At 40.3% G+C, this 22,786-nt stretch overlaps 1 protein-coding gene across 1 annotated transcript; it reads right to left on the bottom strand.

The window, feature by feature from the left end:
- Positions 1–8,943: 8,943 nt before the first annotated feature.
- LOC104228518 (uncharacterized) lies at positions 8,944–10,071 on the bottom strand. Its single transcript, XM_009781002.2, has one exon. The coding sequence runs from the start codon at positions 10,069–10,071 to the stop codon at positions 8,944–8,946; it is 1,128 nt and encodes a 375-aa protein (XP_009779304.2).
- Positions 10,072–22,786: the final 12,715 nt, after the last annotated feature.

The following is a 22,786-nucleotide window of genomic DNA, read 5'->3' as shown; positions in this document are numbered from 1 at the left end:
TTAAAATAAAGGCAAGAATAAAGCAGACAGAAGTTTAAGATAATAACATAAAAAACTTCTTAATACTTAAAAACTGAAGACTAAGTACGAACTTAGTCATAAAACTATGAAACTGTTTATACAAATTGCCCCATAAAAGACTTGGGGACTTGCGTTTCTAAAACCAACCCTCAAATGAAGCTAAGGGTTTGATTACAATTTTCCAAAATAAAAACAAAAACAAAATCATTCAAATGATTAAAACTGGTCACTGAGAAGTTTGTGGGATTGAAGTAGGAGCATCAATAGCAGCGGGCTCAGTTTGGGCAGATGCATCAACGGATGCGGTTTCAAATTGGCTTGCAGCAATAGGCTCGATTGGGCTTGAAAGAATCGGGATACCCGTATCAGCTTCAACATTCACAGGAGCTTCAACCATGGGAGAAGGGAAGTCCTGAGTTTGCTGAGCTTTTTCAATGGTTTCATTGATCTTAGCTAACTCCGGCTCCAGGTTGAAGTTTTCTTGGCCAGCTTCAATTAGGGTATCACGACGTGAATTCAAAAATGCCCAACTTACCTCAACAATAGATTTTTCTTCAAGGATCTCATAATCCTTTTCCCAATCACCAATCTCATTCTTTAGCTCTTCATTTTCAGCCAAGGCGGAGTTATAAGAAGCTTGAAGAGAGGCATGGGAGCTCTCTAAAGCACGCACCTTATCAGCAAAAACTCGAAAGTCTTCTTGTGCTTGAGTTAAGCTTTGCACGAGCTCCCTAGCGTAAACTTCTTTTTGACTCAAAAGAGCCTTCAACTCTCTGTTCTCTTCACTGGCCTTAGATAGTTGCTTTGAGAAGGAGGATTCGGGACGTTCTTTGTCTTTTTCTGCTTGGCTTGAGGAAGCTTTTACAACCGCTAACTCTGAAGTTAAATCTCGCACCTGCTACTCTAAGGTACTCTTGCTTTCTTGTAAATCTTCTATATCAATTTGTGCAATCTTAAATTGTTCCTTCCAATTGATCGCCTCCAACTGAGAATCACGTGCTACCTTCTCTAAGAGGGGGATTCTGTTCATCATTTCTATGCCGATAAGATTGGCCTAAAAAAAGGGAGGAAAATAAAAATATAAGAATCTCAAAGATAAAAAAAATTTACAAAGTAAAGAAGGGAGAGAAGGAAAATACCTTCAAAGTGGCATGCACGATATCATTCATCAGAGTCGGGGAACTATGGCTCTCCAGCTTTGCTTTTTCAATTGGGCCAATTAAAGGTTCCAGCCATACATCTGCATGACCTAACTTCCTCAAAAGGCTGCTATCAGCAGGAACTTCAATGGTTACCCTCCTCATAGCGGCACTTCTACTTAAAGAGCCCACTTCCGTATGATGAACGATATGAGGGGGAATTGTCAAAGGAGGAGCGGTAGAAGAAGTGAAAACAATAGAAGAAGGAACAGAAACAGCTGGGGCTGGTAAGGAAGGAATCACATACACGGGAGTTGTAAAAGAAGATAAGGGTATTTCATCTAAAACAGGCCCTAAACTTCCACTACCAAAACCACTGATGAAAAGTTGTTCAATAGACTCACGGGTATCATGAGAAGTGACGTCATCGTCAGAAATTATTACTGGGGTTTCAACAAGTTCAGTAAGAGAAACAGAAAGACGAGGGGAAACTTCATCTTCATCATCAGAGACGATGCGTCTTCTAGCTCGTGGTCTCGTCACCAGGGAGCCCATATCTTCCTCTTCTTCAGAGTCTTTCTCTTCAACAGTTTTCCTTTTCGCAGAAGAAGAACCCAAGACTATTTCTCGGGCTCTTTCTAAAGAGATACGGGTCCCCGAAGGAGTACGTTTTCCCGACGAGACACGAAAGGCTGCAACTGCTTCAGCAGTAACTCCTCGAATAGCAAATCCTGATAAAAAGAAGGATGGGAGTTAGAGCAATAAATAAAAATATATAGATGCGTGAAAGATGAAATAAAAACTCTTACCATAAGTCTTTACTTTCCAACCATAACGGTTAGAAAGCGTTTTCCAAGACCTACCATCTATTGGTGCGGTCTTCAGCAATTTATCTACCCAACCACAGAAATTGGGAATATCCTCCACCACTCTCATGGTTGCTAAAAAGGGCAAAATTAGAGAAGTTGATAAACTTGAAGAAAAAAGGCACGAGAAGGATAAAAAAAGACTTACATGCAAAATTCCACTTCTTAAGGAAGGGAACGTTATCCTCACCCACTAAGCCGACAGTGGGGGTAGCAACAAACCGGGCATACCAGCCACGGTCCTTGTCATCTTCAGAACTCACCAAAACCCTCTTACTCCTGGCCACTAGGGTAAAAATGCCATTACGAAAAAGTCTAGGGGAGTACAGATGAATCAAGTGAGGGAAAGTAAAGGAAACGTCAGCCATATTGGTTAAATACCTCAAACAAGCAACATCCCTCCATATGATTGGGCCAATTTGACCCAAACAAACATTAAAGAAACGGCAAAATTCAAGAATGACTGGGTCAATAGCTGGTTTGTCCTAAAGTGAAAAGGTATGTATAAACAAAAGAGAACTCAGTCAAGTAAGAAGTAATTCTCTGATTTGGATTAGGGATAATAATGGGAAAGTCATTACTCCAATGGCAGTCCTTGCGAACTACAGGAGTCAAAACTTCTGTAATTTGAGTGGGGTAAGCATCAACACGATCTAAAGTGGAAACCTGGTTTCTAAGAGATTACCTATCATGGTAAAAAGATAGTTCTGTAGGGACTATCTCATCTACTAAAGGCTCACGTAATGGTTCAGAAGGTTCTTTATCCCTAGAAGAAGATTTGTGAGAAAGGGAACCTCTGGTTCTAGAAGAAGGACCAGAACTAGGAGAAGATATATACGAACCACCACCACGAGTAGACCCAAAGCTATAAAGTCTACCTCCCCTTCTATGTCTAGTGGGGGCATTAGGGAATGTATCAACAATGGGAACTCTCTTAGGGTTAGGATTTGGTGAAGACATGGCGAAGAAGAATAATGTGAGGAAGAAGTGAACTGAGATTTGAGGAATTAAGTGTTCAAAAAGCTTTATGTGGTAAAGGACAAGGAAAGAAGTTATATTTATATTAATAAGCCACCGTCAAAGGTAAAAGTGCAGTGATGGAAGAACCATAATAATGATAACTGGTACTTCGTGAATAGTGAAGCCGTAAAAAGCCTTGAAAAGGGCTGCAAAATTGTAGAACCAATGGAAAAATGACACGTGTATGGAGCATTAAATGTAAGCGACAATTGAAATGTCAATTTTGTCATAGCATTAACGGTGACAAAAATTCTCTTTTAATGAAATTCACTTCCCAAATATTCAACTGATGAATAAATGGAAAGTGGGGGGACTATTTATATTGGGAAGAATTATATTTAAATATAAAGGTGACGTGTCGAAATATGTAGACTGGTCAAATGGTCCAAGAATTACAACTAACCAAGAGGAACGAGTTGCAACAGATACGAGCAAATGGCAGGGGAAGAGGCGCGGATAGTCAGTTATACAAATAACCCAGCGCTCGTACCTATCTTAGTCATTTATGTCCGAGAATCAAAAGGAATGAATCTGACAATAGAAAAGAGTGCGTATACGGCATTTAATAAGCATTAAATATGGAATACGTTAGAGAATTTGTATTAAATGTAATGATTATGTAACGTAGCATTCAATGTCTTTAATTACTCATAATAGCCTCATTATGATTTGGGCAAAACGTATATCTCCAAGATATCTATAAAAGGGAGATATATGATCAATTGTAAGGACGCGAAATACTATTGGTATAAAATTTGGTTTACTTGTTTTTCTCTTGATTACTCTCTTGCTACCTAAATTGATTCCTTTCTACATTCTTTTGATTATCAGTAACTCGTGTTCTTCTAAATTCTAGCTTTGATTAAAATCCATATTTTGGTTAAACATTCACAACATACCATCTTCATGTAGCCTTAATTCTTTTTCATCTAAATGATAAATTTTCTCCAACATGCCTTAGAGGTTTTTCGCGATTTTCACCTTTGATAACACTGATTGTCCATAAGACAAGAAAATTGACTGATCCTCAATGAAAGCAGTCCTAATGTTTTAATCTATGACAATCTGCTCCACAATGACTATAGATAAGCAAATTCTTGTACAAGAAGGGTGCATGCATCAAATTCAAGTAGCTTTTCGATATTTAATTTAAAATATCAAGCCATTTCATACAACATTTTATAGTCCTCTTCATCTCTTTGTATTATTAGCATATATACCAACAATCTGACACTACATACCAATAAATGGGAGAAAGAAACAGATATAGATAACAGGTTAAAGTACATGACTAATTCCATGATTTGAAAATACAAAAAAGCAAATCAAGTAGCTAAAAGCCAGTAAAAGATTTAATCTTTATCCAGATGGCTCACTTGGTATCCTAGGACATTTTAAAAATCACTTACAAAAAATAAATTCTATTCTTGAAACGTATTTTCCTTCCGCTCATTCATAACTCATGTTATTATGTAACACAGCAATCAAAAGCAAATAGTTTACCTTCTAAAAAAAAGCAAATAATTTAGGAAAATATGGTCTTGTAAGTTAACTGAGGTATTTTTCGGAGTGTAAAATATAAATACCTTTTTAACACTCGGAGCATGAGTTAAGCCAGAAGAATGTGATAGATTTTGGTCTCTCATTGCTCGTGCACTACTTGCATCAACAGGTGAAGAAACATTAGTTCCGGCACACCCTTGTATATCATGAATATCCAGCCCAAGCTTATTTTGTACTAAATGAATAAAAAAGTTTCTCATTTCTTCTCTCATCATTTCCTTCATTTCTTCCTTTACAACAACAACAGCAACAACCCAGTATAATCCCACTTAGTGGGGTCTGGGGAGGGTAGTGTGTACGCAGACCTTACCCCTACCCTAGGGTAGAGAGACTGTTTCCAAATAGACCCCCGGCATCCTTCCCTCCAAGAACTTCCCACCTTGCTCTTGGGGAGACTCGAACTCACAACCTCTCGGTTGGAAGTGGGGGTTGCTTACCATCAGAGCAACCCCTCTTGTCATTTCTTCCAAATAGACCCCTCTTGTCAACAACCCCTTCATTTCTTCCTTTAGAGAAGTTATTTCATTTGCATGCTTTTGTTTAAGCTTGTTGATTTCCTCTTTTTTTCCCAGAGAGTTTATATGACCGATCTACCATAGCATCTAATTCGACCAAGCTGCTCCTTTCCAAATACAGCCGTAAATGCATCATCTGGTGTTTCTCCGGAACTTTGATAATTTTGAAGTTCAGACTGTCAAAAAAATAATTTATTGTCAAGATAGAATGAACACTAAAATAAGTTTCAATAAGTCAAGTTAGATTAATGTTCTTTATGTGAAAATCCCTTCAATCGAATAGAAGAAACACACAACAAAATAGCAAAGAAGATAAGAAAATAATGACCACAGAAGGTTCGCAGAGGAAAAAGGTTATGAGCTTGTTGTATTCCTTCAGTGATCTTGCAACAACTACAGTTTTATAGAGGAAAAGCTTCAGCAAGCTCATAAACCTGTTCTTCCACAAGTTTATAGTCAAAAATATTTAGAACGTACTAAAATAATCGTTAAAGGAGAAAAAATTTCCACTACTAGAATAGTGTTATATAAATAGAACAAAGAGGAGTTATTAAATAAATAAAAAATCAGTTTGATAATGATCCCTCTACAGGCATACTCAGAACTATGCAAATTAGTGAAAAGCAGCTAAATGCCTAGAAACCTGAAGCATTTACACTGGTTTCATTCAGTCATGTTTCAATCTGTTCGATTTAAACTTGATTCTCACATATCACTACAAAATTTGCCATTATGCATCTGAGTGTTGCCACTAAATTTACTTTTAAACTGTTTGCATTATATATCATATTGCGCTGTAACAATCATCTAAGAATATTGGTTGTGGCAGAAATTAGAAATTCAGGAAGCGAGTCAAGCACCATAAAAGAAAAGGAAAGAAATAAATAGTCTTCTACAGGCTACTCAATAATAAATAAAATATTTCGCCCCGCCCCAACACTAAAACAATACGAGCAAGAGCTTCTTCTTAGAGTTAATTGTCTAGAACTAACAAGGATAGACAACCCCAAAGAACTCTATTTGCTAACTGTTAGAATCATAAGTCCAAAAACTTTGTAGCTTCATTTGTTTTGACAATTAGTTTGTCGCATTCCCACTATTTTACTTCAACTCTTGACCTTAATATGAAGTTTCTTGGCCATAGAAACTAATTTGAAGAACCAAACTCCCACCAAAAGTGATATGTTTCAGCTGGTTAGCAGTAAAGAATGCTTGTCTGCCACAGGACAACCTACGTAGGAGAAGCTTCCAGTTTGTTAAACAGATGCAACCTATGCCCAGGAAGCTTAGAATCAGTTAACCATCTATTATTGCATTGTGCCGTAGCTGTATAAATGTAGCATATGTTTCTAGCTTTATTCAATCTCAAATGGGTGATGCCACAAAATATCAGAGATGTTGTCGAGAGCTGGAGTCTTTCGAGAGTTGATAGGGCTATCAGGGACACCTGGAGGATGCTACCAGCTTGTATTTTTTGGTGCCTATGGACTGAAGCAACCTCGAATGTTTTCATGGAGTCTCAACTCCAATCCAATTGCTAAAAGCCAGATGTTTGCTTAGTCTTTTTTGTTAGGCAAAATAGTTCTACGTAAATAATTCTACGGTCTTTTTAGATTTTTTGAGCCCTCTCACTCTAGAGTAGCCTCTTTAAGGTATATTTTTTTATTATTGGCTAGCTCCTAGGTCCTATCATAACATCTTCTAATGGCGCTATCATCTCTATTTTTTGGTTATTGGCTAGCTCCCGGATTCTATCAAAATCATCTCTGCTTGATACTTTCAATGAAGCAACTTATTTTATAAAAAAAATACAAGAAAAACTATATAACCATATCAAATAATTAAATATTATTGAGCATCTTTAATAACATTCTAATAGTTTGCCACCATTACATTTTGGCGAAATAATTTGCAGCCATAAATAACTCCAAACTATTAACTCTTAGACTTAAAAGATAATTATTTTACATGAATATTTTAGCTAATTTGCACAATCAAATTGCCCAGAGGATCAATCACTAAATAAAACCTTTAAATATGAAGTCTCACCACAAAATTAACGAGCAAGCTAGAAAATCACATCAACCATGCTTATTTGGTCAAAGTAACTCTAAATCAGTTTCACAAAATTCTTGCGTAATGATTCAAGTAAAACGTAAAACAAAGTGGTTGTACAACTGAAATTAAAGTAAAAATAACCACCAAATTTAGAAGCAATTTAAAAATATTTTGAAATCACAAACTCAAGCTAAATAACGCCCTACTTGTGAAACTTTTCGGTATAATTAGAGCAAATGCAAATCTCAGTAAACGTATACATTGCAAAACCCGATTAAAGCTTTGACACCCAAAATCAAACAAAAAGATAAAATATTAAGTCGTAATGGGGACTTTGTCTTCATCTTGCACTTTGGCAGCATGGAAGTACTGTTCCATATCCCACAGGAAGTTTTCAAGTTTCTTGGCACTCCTTGTGCCATTGAACTCTTTAGGCTCCGGAATTCTGACCTTGGTACGATCTGCCCCACGCTGTGCTTCTTCATTGCCAACAGCACGACGCAGCAACCCATTTTCCGTTTTCAGATCTGTGCACTCCTCGCTCAGTCTGTTCATCTCGGCCTCAAGATAGGCGAGACGAGTTAAGATAGTCAGAAATTGATCCCCATCAATAGTTCCGACAAGTGCCTCTAATGCAGCAACCTTTTCCCTTAGTTCTGCGTTGCCACCAGCCATTCTTCACAAAATTCAACCAATGAACGTTGTGTCTTCGCCCCGATCCAGCCACGCTCTGATACCACTTGTCACAGGGGTGATTTGTGCCACTCGAAAACAGTCCGAGGTTCACCTCCGTGCGGCAGTCAAGCCCAGCCTTGACTTCAGCCTTTCCAACGCTTAGCTTTATTTTTAGGGACGTTTGAACTTGAAATGAAAATAGGCAGCAAAATATGTAAATAAAGGCACACGATATACAGGAATTTCTTCCCAACTTGTATTAATGAGTGAATACAAGAACACAAAAGCCAACCCTATGGCCAAGACAAAGAATTCCCCAATTCCCTGCCCAAAATAGTTTTCCTACCCTTAGGAAAATGACTTAGACGATTTTTGGCTAACAATGCCTTAGACTAAGTTTCTGCCCCGTTTTGGACAGCCTAGGCAAATATTTAAAGGCAACAAATCAGTTGACAAAGCCCCAACTGATGGGCAACAAGTTAAGACATTGGACAAAAACGTGGGCACACTTTTAGGCCATGATCAGCATGTCTTAGAAGAGGTTGCAACCACCAACTGCTTCCCATGTGCTTGGCACATGTTTTTCCAACTGCTGCTTGTGCACAGCTTGGTCCAAATTTCGCCCAGCTGCTTCGTGCCAAGGCTGGCATTGCGCCCAACCTTGTCTTTGACACTGCTCCGCGCCAATGTCATTGTCACAGCTCGCCAACCACTGACTTAGCCGCACACGTTCATTGTCAAAGCTGCCCGCCCATGTCAAATCGCCCCCGACTTGATCAAATCTGTCCGTATCATTTGCCTTTGCTTGTCCCGCCTTGCCTTGCCTTGTCTTTGCCCCTGCTTGACATGGCATTGCCTTGCCTTGCCATGTCTTTGCCCCTGCTTGACATGGCATTGCCTTGCCATTGTTTTGCCAACCCGCACATCTAAGTAAAATGCCCCTTGCTTCCGTTCAAGGTGCGTTTGTCCAACCCCGCATTGTCCGTCATGCCGAGCAGCCCTTCATGATGTTGCCCCATTTTCAGGTTGTGTGCCAAGGCCATCATGAAAATCCTTGCCACAACCCACACCTGCCGAGGACCTTTGTCAGGGGGTTAACAAACCACCCCCACCAGAAGAATTCGTCGTCCTCGACGAAGTAGCTTCCGCATTTTTCAGCACCACCATAGGTCCCAAATATGCTGTTGCTTGAACATGATCTTCTTCGTTTTGTTCATCTTCACTCTTTTCTTCTTCAAACAACGCTGAAAGCTTTTCAATTCTCGGACAATCCCTCGCCATGTGTGGTCCTTTGCAAATAAAACAGCCATCAAATTTGCTGTTTTGTCCCTTATTTGTTGAAGGTCCAGCACATTGCTTTCCCTTCTCATTGCCATTGCCCTCAATAGCATTTCCCTTTTCATTTCCGTTTTTCCTCCACTCTTTTCCCTTGTCCTTGTTCCCGTTTTTGGACTTTAAAGTAGTAGAGAAATCAGAACCATCTTGTCCCAACCGGAAATCACCCAACGCATCCGCAGTAGCAATGGCACTAGGAAGATCTTTCACATTTTGCCTTCGGAGTTCCATTTGCGCCCACGACTGCAACCCGTAAAGGAAATTATGCAACTTGTCCTCCTCAGACATGTTGCTAATATCCAGCATCAAAGAACTAAAATCCTTGACGTAATCCCTGACCGTTCCAGTTTGTTTCAACTTCTTCAAACGATCTCTAGCAATCCAGCCCGCATTGCTAGGAAAGAATTGATCCTTCAATTCTTTCTTCAGCCCTTCCCAAGAGTCAATCTTCGGCCTACCAGCACTTACATCATCTGCCACGCGCGTACGCCACCATAGCTTCGCATCATCCACCAAGTACATAGTCGTAATGGGGACTTTGTCTTCATCTTGCACTTTGGCAGCATGGAAGTACTGTTCCATATCCCACAGGAAGTTTTCAAGTTTCTTGGCACTCCTTGTGCCATTGAACTCTTTAGGCTCCGGAATTCTGACCTTGGTACGATCTGCCCCACGCTGTGCTTCTTCATTGCCAACAGCACGACGCAGCAACCCATTTTCCGTTTTCAGATCTGTGCACTCCTCGCTCAGTCTGTTCATCTCGGCCTCAAGATAGGCGAGACGAGTTAAGATAGTCAGAAATTGATCCCCATCAATAGTTCCGACAAGTGCCTCTAATGCAGCAACCTTTTCCCTTAGTTCTGCGTTGCCACCAGCCATTCTTCACAAAATTCAACCAATGAACGTTGTGTCTTCGCCCCGATCCAGCCACGCTCTGATACCACTTGTCACAGGGGTGATTTGTGCCACTCGAAAACAGTCCGAGGTTCACCTCCGTGCGGCAGTCAAGCCCAGCCTTGACTTCAGCCTTTCCAACGCTTAGCTTTATTTTTAGGGACGTTTGAACTTGAAATGAAAATAGGCAGCAAAATATGTAAATAAAGGCACACGATATACAGGAATTTCTTCCCAACTTGTATTAATGAGTGAATACAAGAACACAAAAGCCAACCCTATGGCCAAGACAAAGAATTCCCCAATTCCCTGCCCAAAATAGTTTTCCTACCCTTAGGAAAATGACTTAGACGATTTTTGGCTAACAATGCCTTAGACTAAGTTTCTGCCCCGTTTTGGACAGCCTAGGCAAATATTTAAAGGCAACAAATCAGTTGACAAAGCCCCAACTGATGGGCAACAAGTTAAGACATTGGACAAAAACGTGGGCACACTTTTAGGCCATGATCAGCATGTCTTAGAAGAGGTTGCAACCACCAACTGCTTCCCATGTGCTTGGCACATGTTTTTCCAACTGCTGCTTGTGCACAGCTTGGTCCAAATTTCGCCCAGCTGCTTCGTGCCAAGGCTGGCATTGCGCCCAACCTTGTCTTTGACACTGCTCCGCGCCAATGTCATTGTCACAGCTCGCCAACCACTGACTTAGCCGCACACGTTCATTGTCAAAGCTGCCCGCCCATGTCAAATCGCCCCCGACTTGATCAAATCTGTCCGTATCATTTGCCTTTGCTTGTCCCGCCTTGCCTTGCCTTGTCTTTGCCCCTGCTTGACATGGCATTGCCTTGCCTTGCCATGTCTTTGCCCCTGCTTGACATGGCATTGCCTTGCCATTGTTTTGCCAACCCGCACATCTAAGTAAAATGCCCCTTGCTTCCGTTCAAGGTGCGTTTGTCCAACCCCGCATTGTCCGTCATGCCGAGCAGCCCTTCATGATGTTGCCCCATTTTCAGGTTGTGTGCCAAGGCCATCATGAAAATCCTTGCCACAACCCACACCTGCCGAGGACCTTTGTCAGGGGGTTAACAGTAGGCCACTATCCTACCATCGAAAGTTGATAGGGCAGAAATTTGAATGATGCGTCGCCGGCAAAGTTTTGAGAGAAATTTTTTATAACAAATTTTTAGGTTATGCTTATAAAGTGTTACATTTAGTATTAGAATATAACAATTCTTCAAAAAGTTGCATTATAGTTAATAAGCGTTGCAAAAGAATTTGTAAATTGACAACACTTAAGTGTTGTCTTTATGTTACAAGAGCACGCTTTTTAAGTGTGGCCTTAAAAAATGTGGCCAAAGACTCTAGTCAAAGATCACACTTTATAAGCACATCTATAGCTACTTTTGGCAACACTTTTCGAGTGTTGTCTATTATTGGTGTGGCTATAGGTAAAAAATGTTATAGTGAAGTAAGGAAGCAAACGTTCTACAAGTCAAGGAATAATAACAACAACAAACAACATAACAAATAGATGAAAAATAGTAACCGCACAGTAGAAACCTCGTGCCACAATAGCAATCCGTATGGGAAAAACCTAGTACCAATAATACTACGCACAGAAGAAACCTCATGCCAATCACACTCCGCACGGAAGAAACCTCGTGCCAATCACACTCTGCACGGAAGAAACCCCGTGCCAATCACTCTCCGTATGAAAGAAACCTCATGTCAATCACACATCGCACGAAAGAAACCTCTTGCCAATCACTCTCCGCACGGAAGAAACCTCGTGCCAATAACACTCCACACAGAAGAAACTTCATGCCAATAACACCAAGCACGGAAGAAACCTTGTGCCAATAACACTCCACACGGAAGAAACCTCGTGCCAATAACACTCCGCACGGAGAAACCTCATGCCAATAACACTCCACACGGAAGAAACCTCGTTCCAATAATACTCTGCATGGAAGAAATCTCGTGCCACCACCAAACAGTCAACTTGTCACGACCCAAAAATCCCTCTGAAGGAGTCGTGATGGAACCTATTCTCTAAACTAGGTAAGCCTAACATAAACTGAAATAACATTGATGCTTACTAACTTTAAATTAACCAACTCTGAATAAATCAAAATCCCCAAAATTGGTGGTACAAGTCACAAGCCTATCTAAGAGTAATTTCACAAAAATAATACATCACTACCCCGAAACAAAGGAGCAAATGGAAGTAAATACAAATGAAGGTGACTCCGAGATCTGCGAACTCTGTAGCAGGTTTACCTTGAGTCTCCACTGCGACGACCCGCACAACTACTATCAATCCACCTGGATCTGTACGCAAAAATGTATAGAAGTATAGTATGAGCAAACCACTGCGGTGCCCAGTAAGTATCAAGACTAACCTCGGTAGGGTAGTGACGAGGAACAGTCAGGACGCCTACTGGTCAAATAAAATGAACAAGATATGATAATAAAACATCAAGATAAAGATAACGAAATGATATCAATTGCGGAGAGAAAAACCAAGTACAAACATTATAAACAATAAAGTGAGAACACGGATAGTAACGAACGGAAACCAAGTAAATCAGATAACCCAAGCAATTTAACACTGACGTAACAGAGACAGAGACAACTAAGAATGTATCAAATTAAAGAAAACAACGTCAACTCAATCAATCACATTAGGTTTAATAAACCATCCCGATCATTTCAATCCTCGATTTCTCATATCATAATCTCAACTTTCGAACTTTCAACACATATGGCACCTTGTGCCCGCATATTTTCCATCTCACTATTATCAACAAAAATTCACTTGATATACAATACAAAATGTCCTTATAAATGCATCTAAGATGTTCAAAAAGTCCTATTTACATAGTATAAATTAAATTACAATTTCTAAATAAATTTGGAAAAAAATCGGCGAGAAAAGATGAATATGTTTTTAGAAATCATTCGAGTAAGAAAGTACCCTTTCAATTTAAAATACAACCTCAGAAGAATTATTACTTTTAACAGGGGAGTTGATAACTTAAAACTTAGTAAAAAAAATTTTTAAGAAAAATACTACCTCAGACGGTTTAAGGGGATATAATTGAAAAACTAATTGAATTAAGGATATAACAATTATTGAAGTTTGAAGTATTGCAACGTATAAATGAATATATATAAATACGGTGAGGTATTGAAAATATTGCGGGTCTAACACAAAAGATCACATCAATAAAGGAATTAAACAGTTTAAACATTTGAATTGATAAAAACAAATAAACACAGCGGCAGAAAGTGCACGACATCACCCTTCGTGCTTTTACTCTCGTTCTCACCGTAAGAATCAATATTAACTTTTATTCTTTCTTGTTGCGGCATGCAACCCGATCCCAATCATATATTACTGTTGCGGCGTGCAACCCGATCCAAAACATATAATATTATTGCGGCGTGCAACCCGATCCAAATCATATAACGATGTTGCGGCGTGCAACCCGATCCATATAATATTGTTGCGGCGTGCAACCCGATCCATATAATATTGTTGCGGCGTGCAACCGATCCATATAATATTGTTGCGGTGTGCAACCCGATCCATATAATATTGTTGAGGCATGCAATCCGATCCATATAATACTATTGTGGCATGCAACCCGATCCCAATATACAAATCAACACCAATCACGAAAGAATCCCGGCAAGGGAATAATAAGGAAACAACAATATCCGATAAGGGAGTCAAACAAGAATAAGCACGTCCCGGCAAGGGAACCAACAGTAAGAATTAAATATGTCCCGACAAGGGAATCAACTATAACCAAACTTGTACCAACAATTAACTTCACAATGAAATCTCAACTACACAACAAGACTTAATAAGCACGTGATAACTACACCGGCAACCACAACAATTGGACATGTAACCTATTTGAACGAAGTCATAGAGGAACTCACAATCAAGAAGTATCAAAATAATAAGGAAAGCAATCACTTCGATTAAGTCAATTAAGGGTCAATGTAACACATAACAATTAGAGGAAATCTAACAACGTCATATGGAGCATATAGAGACAATTTAAGCAACTAGAAAACTCAATCATAACAAGATACTTTCCACATAAGGATCTAAGAAACCTAAAGGAAAATTTCCGACAAATAAGTCCGAGCACACACTCGTCACCTGGCATGCATGGACTACAATTAACATAGAAGACTCAATTCTTAAGGGGAAGTCCCCCACACAAGGTTAGGCAAGATACTTACCTCAAAGACGACAACTCGATACTCTAAAATGGACTTCTCAGGCGAAAAGACCTCCGGACAACTCAAATCCAACTATAATAACTCCAAAACACACATAAATCGAATAAGGGACTATTCCGAATAATAAAGTTTCAATCTTTACAAGAATCTAAAAATCGACCCAAAAGTCGACTCCCGGACCCGCACCTCGGAACCTGTCAGATTTTGCAAAATCCGATCACCCATTCCAAAATGAGTCCAACCATACAAAATTTATCAAATTCCGATAACATTTGATCCCTCAAATCATGATTTTTCATTTTAGGAATTTTCTTCAAAAACCAACATTTTACCCAACCCAAATCACAAATTAAATGATAAAAATAAAGACAAATTCATGGAATATAATCAATTCTAAGTGAAGTACACTTACCCAATCGTTTTGCTTGAAAAACCCACAAAGAATCGCCCAAAACCGAGATCTAGAACTACAAAAATGTTAAAAATGGCCTAACCCTCGATTTCGAGAACTTATATTCTGTCCAGATATTAAAGCATCGCGAACGTGGAGGAAGTATCGCGTTCGTGAAGAAGAAAATGAAGGCTGCCCAGATGTGCTTCGCGAACGCGACAGCACGCACGCGAACGCGAAGAAGGAAAATATATGGCCCAGAGACTGCTCTTCGCGAACGCGTGAAGTAGTACGCGAACACGAAGAGTGGAATTGCATAACTACACGAACGCGTGAGGGGACGTGAACGCGAAGAGGGATAAAGCAGAGCTTCGTGAACGCGAGGGGTGTTACGCAAACGCGAAGAAGAATTTCCAGGTGTTCAGCAACAAAGCTTCGCGAACGTGAAGGGCTGTTAGCGATCGCGAAAGAGGATACAGAAGCAGAAAACAGCAGTTCAAAAACAATGGAAAATGACCCGTAGCCCACCCGGAACACACCCGAGGCCCCCGGGACCCCGTCCAAACACACAAATAAGTCATATAACCTAACACGGACTCGCTCGAGGTCTAAAATCATATCAAACAATGCCGGAACATCGAACCACACCAAGAATCGAACTTAGGAACTTTCAAACCTTCTAACTTCCAAAGCTCGTGTCAAAACCTATCAATTGAACCCGGAATGACGCCAAATTTTGCAGACGAGTCCAAAATGACCTAACGGAGTTGTTCCAATTCTCAGAATCGCATTCCGACTCCGATATCACAAAAGTCAACTATGGGTCAAACTTTTCCATTTTCTAAACTTCAACTTTTTCAACTTTCGTCGGAACACTTCAAATTACCCTAAGGACCTCCAAATCTGAATCCAGACGCGCGTCTAAGTCCAAAATCATCATACAAAGCTGCTGAGATCACCTACGACCCATTCCGGGTCCGTTTACTCAAAAATCCAATTCCGGTCAAATTCTCACAATTTAAACTTCCAAAGCTAGTTTCATTCTTCCAATTTGACTCTGAATCATCCATTAACTGAATTCAACCATGCACGCAAGTCAATACACATGTTATGAAGCTGCTCGAGACCTCAAATTTCCGAACCGAGCACAATTGCTCAAAACGACCAGTCGGCTCGTTACACAACTCAACAAGAATCACGAAAATCAACACGTAGTAAATGAAACAATAATATTACAAGCAAGGAATCCTATAGTTAAAGAACGAGTACGGAATCAAGGAAGCAGGTGATTCAACTAAGCATGTTGTACAAATTGCACTTAAGAGATGAGACACATAGACATGTGAAATTAAGCTAAACATAATGATTACACGTGCAAGAATAACTCAATTAAGGCATAAAAAGAAAACTACTTAGCAAAGACTGGAATTCCAACATTTAGCCTGTATACGCGCTCGTCACCTCGCGTACACCGTACTCACATATCACAAATTGTTACAACAATACCTCCTAAGGGGATTTCTACCACACAAGGTTAGACAAGTCACTTGCCTTAAACCAAGCTCAATCAATCAATAAGAATGTCTTTCCCTCGACTTTCCGACTCAGAACAGCCCAAATCTAGCCAAAAGCAATTACATACTATAAATATAACTATACGAAACTAATCTAAATAATGAAATCATGACTTAAACAAGAAATTAAAAAATCGCCCCGAAAAGTCGACCTAAACCAACATCTCGGAATCAGGTAAAAGTCATAAAATCCGAACATGCGTTCAACCACAAGTCTACCCATATAAAAATTACTCAAATCAGATACTAAAACCTTGATCAAAACCTCGAAAGAACCTTACATCTTCCCCCCCCCAATTTCACAACCCAAATCCTTATTAAATGAAGAATTTAATTATAGATTAGTGACATGTAATAAAAATGAGTCAAGAATCCTTAACCAAATATTTTCTCGGAAAATACCCCAAAATCTCGCGCAATTCGAGTTCTCTAGGTCCAAAAATGGATAATGAGATCAAACCCTCGAACTTAGGCCTTTTTCCGCCTAGTGAATTTGCACCTATGAAACCCACAATCGCATCTGCGGCTCCGCACCTGCGAAATTTTTATCGCAGGTGAAGACTTCGCTTAAAGTCCCTTGGTTCCGCTTCTGCGAGAGAAAGAGTCGCCCCTATGCATGCGTGCCTACGACAAATGTGTCGCACCTGCGACCTAGTCACTCTTGCGCATCTCCCCACCGCAGAAGCGAAGCCGCTTCTACTGAAACTTTTCTGCACCTGCGAGTTCTGCCTGGACTGTCCAGTTCCGCTTCTGCGATCCCGCGCTCGGCGAGTCTGCACCTGCGGCCAATTCCACCACAGGTGCGATGACACCAGAAGCTGGAAGCTTCAGCAATAGCACAAGTCCAAAATTTGATTCATTGACCATCCGAAACTCACCCGAGGTCCCTCGGACCTCAACCAAATATACCAACAAGTCCTAAAATATCGTACGAATTTAGTCAAGCCTTCAAATCACATCAAATAATGCTAAAACCACGGATCACATCCGATACCGAAACCTATCAAATCAAGTCTGGTTGACTCAAATTTTGCATACAAGTTACATTTGACATTATGGACCTACTCCAACTTTCGGAATCGGAATTCGACCCCGATATCAAAAAGTTCACATACGGTCAAACTTCCCAAAAATCCTCCAATTTTCCAATTTCGCCAAATAATGCCGAAATGACGTACGGACCTCCAAATCAACATCCGGACATGTCCCTAAGATATAAATTACCATACTGAACTATTGGAACCGACGAAAATTCATTCAGGAGTCGTCTTCACACAGGTCAAACTACAATCTACTCTTACAACTCAAACTTCACACTTAGGGACTATGTGTCCCATTTCACTCCGAAACTTTTCCGAACCAGACTAAGCACCCCGACAAGTCAAGTAGCCATAAAATAAAATAGAGATAGCAATAAATAGGGGATTTAGACTAATATTCTCAAAACGACCGGCCAGGTCGTTATAAGCATGCACAGTGATAACCTTGAAGAAGAGCATAATAAACAACACTTAATTTTGAAGCAAATTTCGTGTTGCTTGACGATCAAGCAACTTCGACTATTGAGGGGCGAAAAATATATATTTGAGTAATATCTCTTACATCAAGTTTTCTTGGAAATTGGTTTTCAGAGTGGTGAATCCTCCAAATGATAATTTGAAACTGTTGTTATTAAATAACGTTAAAGGGAGTTTTGGAGCAATAGTAAAGTCATCTCCATATGATTTATAGGTGACGAGTTTGAGTCGTGGAAACAACTATTAATGTTTGGATTAGAATAGACTGTTTACATCACACTTTTTGAGGTATAATCCTTTTGTAAACCCTGCGTGAATATATAAAACTTTATACACAAGATTGCTTTTTGACCAATGGGCGCATTATAATACAACTCATTTATTGATTCTAACTTATTTTAACCCGTCGAATACAACCCATCCACATTTGACACCGGCACACCCTACTTATAACATTTTCTGTTAGAAAAAAATTCGAATAGCTTTTTAAACTGTTACGGGAACTTTATTAAACCTCTTAAGCAGAACAAGCAACGAGGTAATCTTTCCGTTTTAAGCGCAAACGAAAAATTAAAATTTACATTCTGGAGACATCCCTTTTTCACTTCAATTAAAGAAATAAGAAAACTAGAAGCTCCAACATTTTGAAGAGCAAGAAGCCAGCAAATATTGAGAGATGCTTCAGTGATCTCTGCACGGAACAACTCCTCAGACTTTTACTAACTACACCGCACCAACCATATCCTAATTGTCTTTGATCACTTTTAGTTTATTTTTCGTACTCCAAAAGTCTTTGATTTCAAGTTTTAATTTTTATTTACACTTGGCATACCTCTTAGCTAAGAATTGTATGTAAACAAATTAAGTATTAATTCAAACCAGATAACATTTTAGACTAATAATCTTGATGTTTGAATTTGCTCTCTACAAATTTCTCATAAAGTCGTTATATATATATACTGATACAAATGATGATGAAATAATCAATGACAACTTGAGACCTGTTTGACTCAAAAGATATCGGAATCTTTTTGAATAAATCAATCAAAGAAAATGAATGGGTAAATCTTAGTCAAACATAATAAATTTCAGATGGGCTAACAAAATAGATAGTATATAAGATGAAGTATATATAATCGATCTTATTGAAATTCTTCATCGTGGCTCCCATCAATCGATGGGAGAGATAGTTTTACATGTTTTTCTGTAGACTACTTCTTTCCTATGAAGATTACAAGAAGAGAGCTTTGAGGAGAGAATGGGAAGGAGAGCCTCCCCTATCGAGGGTTTTTCCCTACTATATATAGTCAAGGCACCCTTGCCATTTACTTGGTTCGACACTCTCTCGCATAGGGGTGTGCATTCGATTTATCGATTCAATTTTGACCCTTATCGATAATTACTTATCGATTATCGATTTGTACATATACTTATCGTTATCGTTTCAACAAGGTTTCGATTTTTTCGATTTCGATTTATCGATTTTTGGGCCTTATCGATTACACCAATAAGAAAATTTGTGGGATTCCACGAAAAGTATATCGTTATAAACACACCTAACTAATATGGACAAAAAGAAGCTAAAATAAGACGAATACCGTTTATAACATAAAAATTGTGTCAACAAACACATGCAACAAAACTAAAATAAGGGATCAAATGTATGTCACCAACACTCCAACTCGAGACACCTTTAATACCAACATGCTATCAAAGTATGCTGGAAGTTGCAGATACTCGAAAAAGAACCTCTTATCTCGAGCTAGGATTGAAATGTCCAATCCATTCAAATATGAGGTGACCAAATATATTTACGCGACATCATCTGTCCAAGTTCCAGAAGCATTTATCATAAAATCTTTGTCAAGGGAAGCTTGGAGCAAGGAGTCAAATTGGGCTGGTTTTGTTGTTGTTACTACTGATGAAGGGAAAGTCGCATTAGGAAGGAGGTATATAGTAATTGCTTGGAGAGGAAGTGTATAGACTATGGAATGGTTTAATGATTTTGATTTTATTCAAGTCTCTGCCCCTGCAATTTTTGGTGAAATCTGCTGATGCTTGAAATTGTAACAAAGGGACGGAGAGAGAGGGAGAAACGTACTATTGAAGTCGCCGGAGTACGCTATAGTACACGGGAGTTCGCTGGAGTTCACTTTCTATGCTGGGTTTGCAGTTCGGGGGAGAGAGGGAGAAAGATAAAAGCAGCGTTGAAGAATGGGTAGAGGAAATAATAGGGTTAGAGACTTAGGGTAAAGGAAAAGGGTATTATAGAATAAGAGTATATTTGTCTTTTTAGTATATCTTATCGGTTTATCGATAAACCGATAACCGAAAAGGACAAAATCGAAATCAAAATCGATAACTCGATAAGAAAAATTTTGAAACCGATAAATCGATAAACCGATAACAAATAATCGATTCGAATGCACACCCCTGCTCTCGCACCAAGTGTGCTTGATCGTCCTTTAGACATTGTTCCTTCTGACTCGACGGGTGTCGAGAATGAGATGTAGAGTGGGCCATGTCACCTTTTACTGCCCTGTCACTTGGGCGGGACGTTAGTCAGCTCGGCCGAGACTGTCAGATTTTGACCAATACAGTTAGTCCCTCCGTCTGTCGGGGTCATCTCCTGTCGGGCCTGGCAAACGGATCATGATTGCTATGAATTCGAGCGAAATCTAACTTTTCATTCCTTAGTTACATTGCTTGGGGGAATTATGTGCCTTATCAGATTCGATTAACGACTTTTGGGTTTCGTGCTTGGGGGATTTATGTCTCTTATAAATAGAAGGAAATCATCATTCGATTGACACACTTCTTTGCCTTTTACTTGAAAGAATTCTGCGGATATACTTTCTTCCTGATACTCCGAGTTTTCGTTTGCCCTCAGTTAATTGAAATTTTTCATCATTTATTTCCGTTGTCTTTTTTCCGCATCATCTGGACAAATGGCTGGTATTCCTCTAGCACCGATCTCCCTATCACCATTCCGGCACCGAAAAATATTGCTCAGGCCACTAGAGGGGCAGAAGCGATGGAAGTCGAGGAGGTCCCATTGGTAGTTGAGATTTTGCCTCTGGGAGAGAATTGACCGACTTCAGCAGTAGCGTCGGGATAGAACCGGAGCATATCTCGTCTGTCATGAGAGAAGAAGACATTGCAAAGTTGAAAGCTAGGTGGGGGATCCCCGGTTACATCGACATGCGGTAGGAAACAACATAGTTTATTTTGACCGTCCTAGGTACTGTGTATTTTATGCCTACCCTTTCTTATTGGATACACACTTCCTCTCCCTCTCTTGGTGGTAGACTTATGTCATATTTATGAGGTATGCCCCGCCCAACTTTCGTCGTACCTGTACAAGTTGTTCCTTATGTTGCTCAAGTTTGCGGAACTCGCCGGTCGTGAGATCACCTTGGATCATATGCTCAATATCTTCGCCCCTCATCTTATTTGCGATACGATGCTTCACATACGTCATCAGGGGTCGAGAGTCTGGTGGTGAAAATGGACGACAGGGCTAACCATCGTTTCTATGAGAATTATTTCTATGTGCGGACTAAGCACATTGTGGCGGATCCGACGGGGTTCCCTGAGAAATGGAACTTTGCACGTAAGTCTTATGCTTTTAGTCGGAGATATATTCGACTATTTTCCGTTACAGTACTAAACCCTGTTATGTCTCTATAGCCGAGAAATTGCCTCCTCCATCCGTCGAAGGCATCCACAAGTAGGTGAGCGCCATCCTTCCCCATATTGCGGGGGTTCGCACCTGGTCGACCTTTTATGAAAAGTTTGAGTGCAGGCCCCTTACGGGTGAGATGTCGTTTCTGTTTGTTACTTTTCCTCTCTTTTCACTCAGTTTCTTATATGCTATTTGTCAATGCCAGGGAGAGTGCGAAGAACGAGGGCTCATCCATTGGCTTTTCACCAGCCGGCATTGTCTGCTCGCCCTGTTGCAGCACCTGCCATTCGGCCTTCGTTGAGGGCTGCTTCGGTCAAGTTGGCGGCTGCGGTTATTCCTGCGGAGCCCACTTCTCAGACTGAAGTTCCGACTTGTGTTGCTCATCAGACGGGTGAGTCTCCCCGCGCTGAGAAAGAAGAAGGGCCTCTAAAAAGCGGCGAGTGGAATTTGAGGCAGCCCCTCCGACTGTAATTCACCTAGACGACTCTCCCTTGATAAAATATGGGCCAGTGGTTGATACCGCTCCACGCGTAGAGATGGAGACAACCATCACATCTGCCCTATCGATGGAAATTCCTGCTGTTTTTGTTGATCAGCAGCCTGACGTGATGGGGGGCTAGATGTCTGAGGCCACCGTTGTAGTTTCGGACGTACCCTCATCCTTCGTACCTGGTCGTGCTTCGTCCTCAGCTGTTGAAAGAGGAAAGGGTGTTGTGGTCAATGATTATGAATCTGAATTAGACCTCGATCCTGATGATGTTAGGATATTTGAGGAGGGTATTACCCACTCGGTGGTTCGTGTAGGAGGGTCGGCCCGTATTCTTGAAATTCCTTCGGACGTTAATCTCCTGGGGACACAGAGGATCTCGTGCCACAGTTCGACCTTCTGTGTTCTGCTGCAGAGAATAAGGCTCTCCAGAACGTTCCTGATGTTGATTTGATGAATGAGGTGGCCGCTATGGGTTTGAGGGTATGTTGCCCTTTTTCTTTTATACTTCTCCCATTTTTCTTGTTGGTATGGCTTTAACCCACCTTCTCATTTTCAGACGTACATGGTGGAAGTGGAGAGTATGCGCAAGGCCGATATTCGGGCCAAGCTTTTCTTGAAGATGTTGGAAAATTATCGGCTCTATTGCGACAAGTGTCGTGAGATGCACGGGCGACTGAGGGAGAATCCTGGTGCTCGATCCCTCGGCGAGGAATTGGAGAAGAGAGGTCAGCAGTTGATGGAGGCCATTCATAGGAACAGTGTGCTCGAAGAGTAGCTTCGCGTGAA

Source organism: Nicotiana sylvestris, chromosome 4 (assembly GCF_000393655.2).
Source record: "Nicotiana sylvestris chromosome 4, ASM39365v2, whole genome shotgun sequence".
In the NCBI taxonomy this organism is placed as follows: Eukaryota; Viridiplantae; Streptophyta; class Magnoliopsida; order Solanales; family Solanaceae; genus Nicotiana; species Nicotiana sylvestris.
The sequence above is the reverse complement of the archived record's forward strand: the minus strand, read 5'-3'. Positions and strand labels throughout refer to the sequence as shown.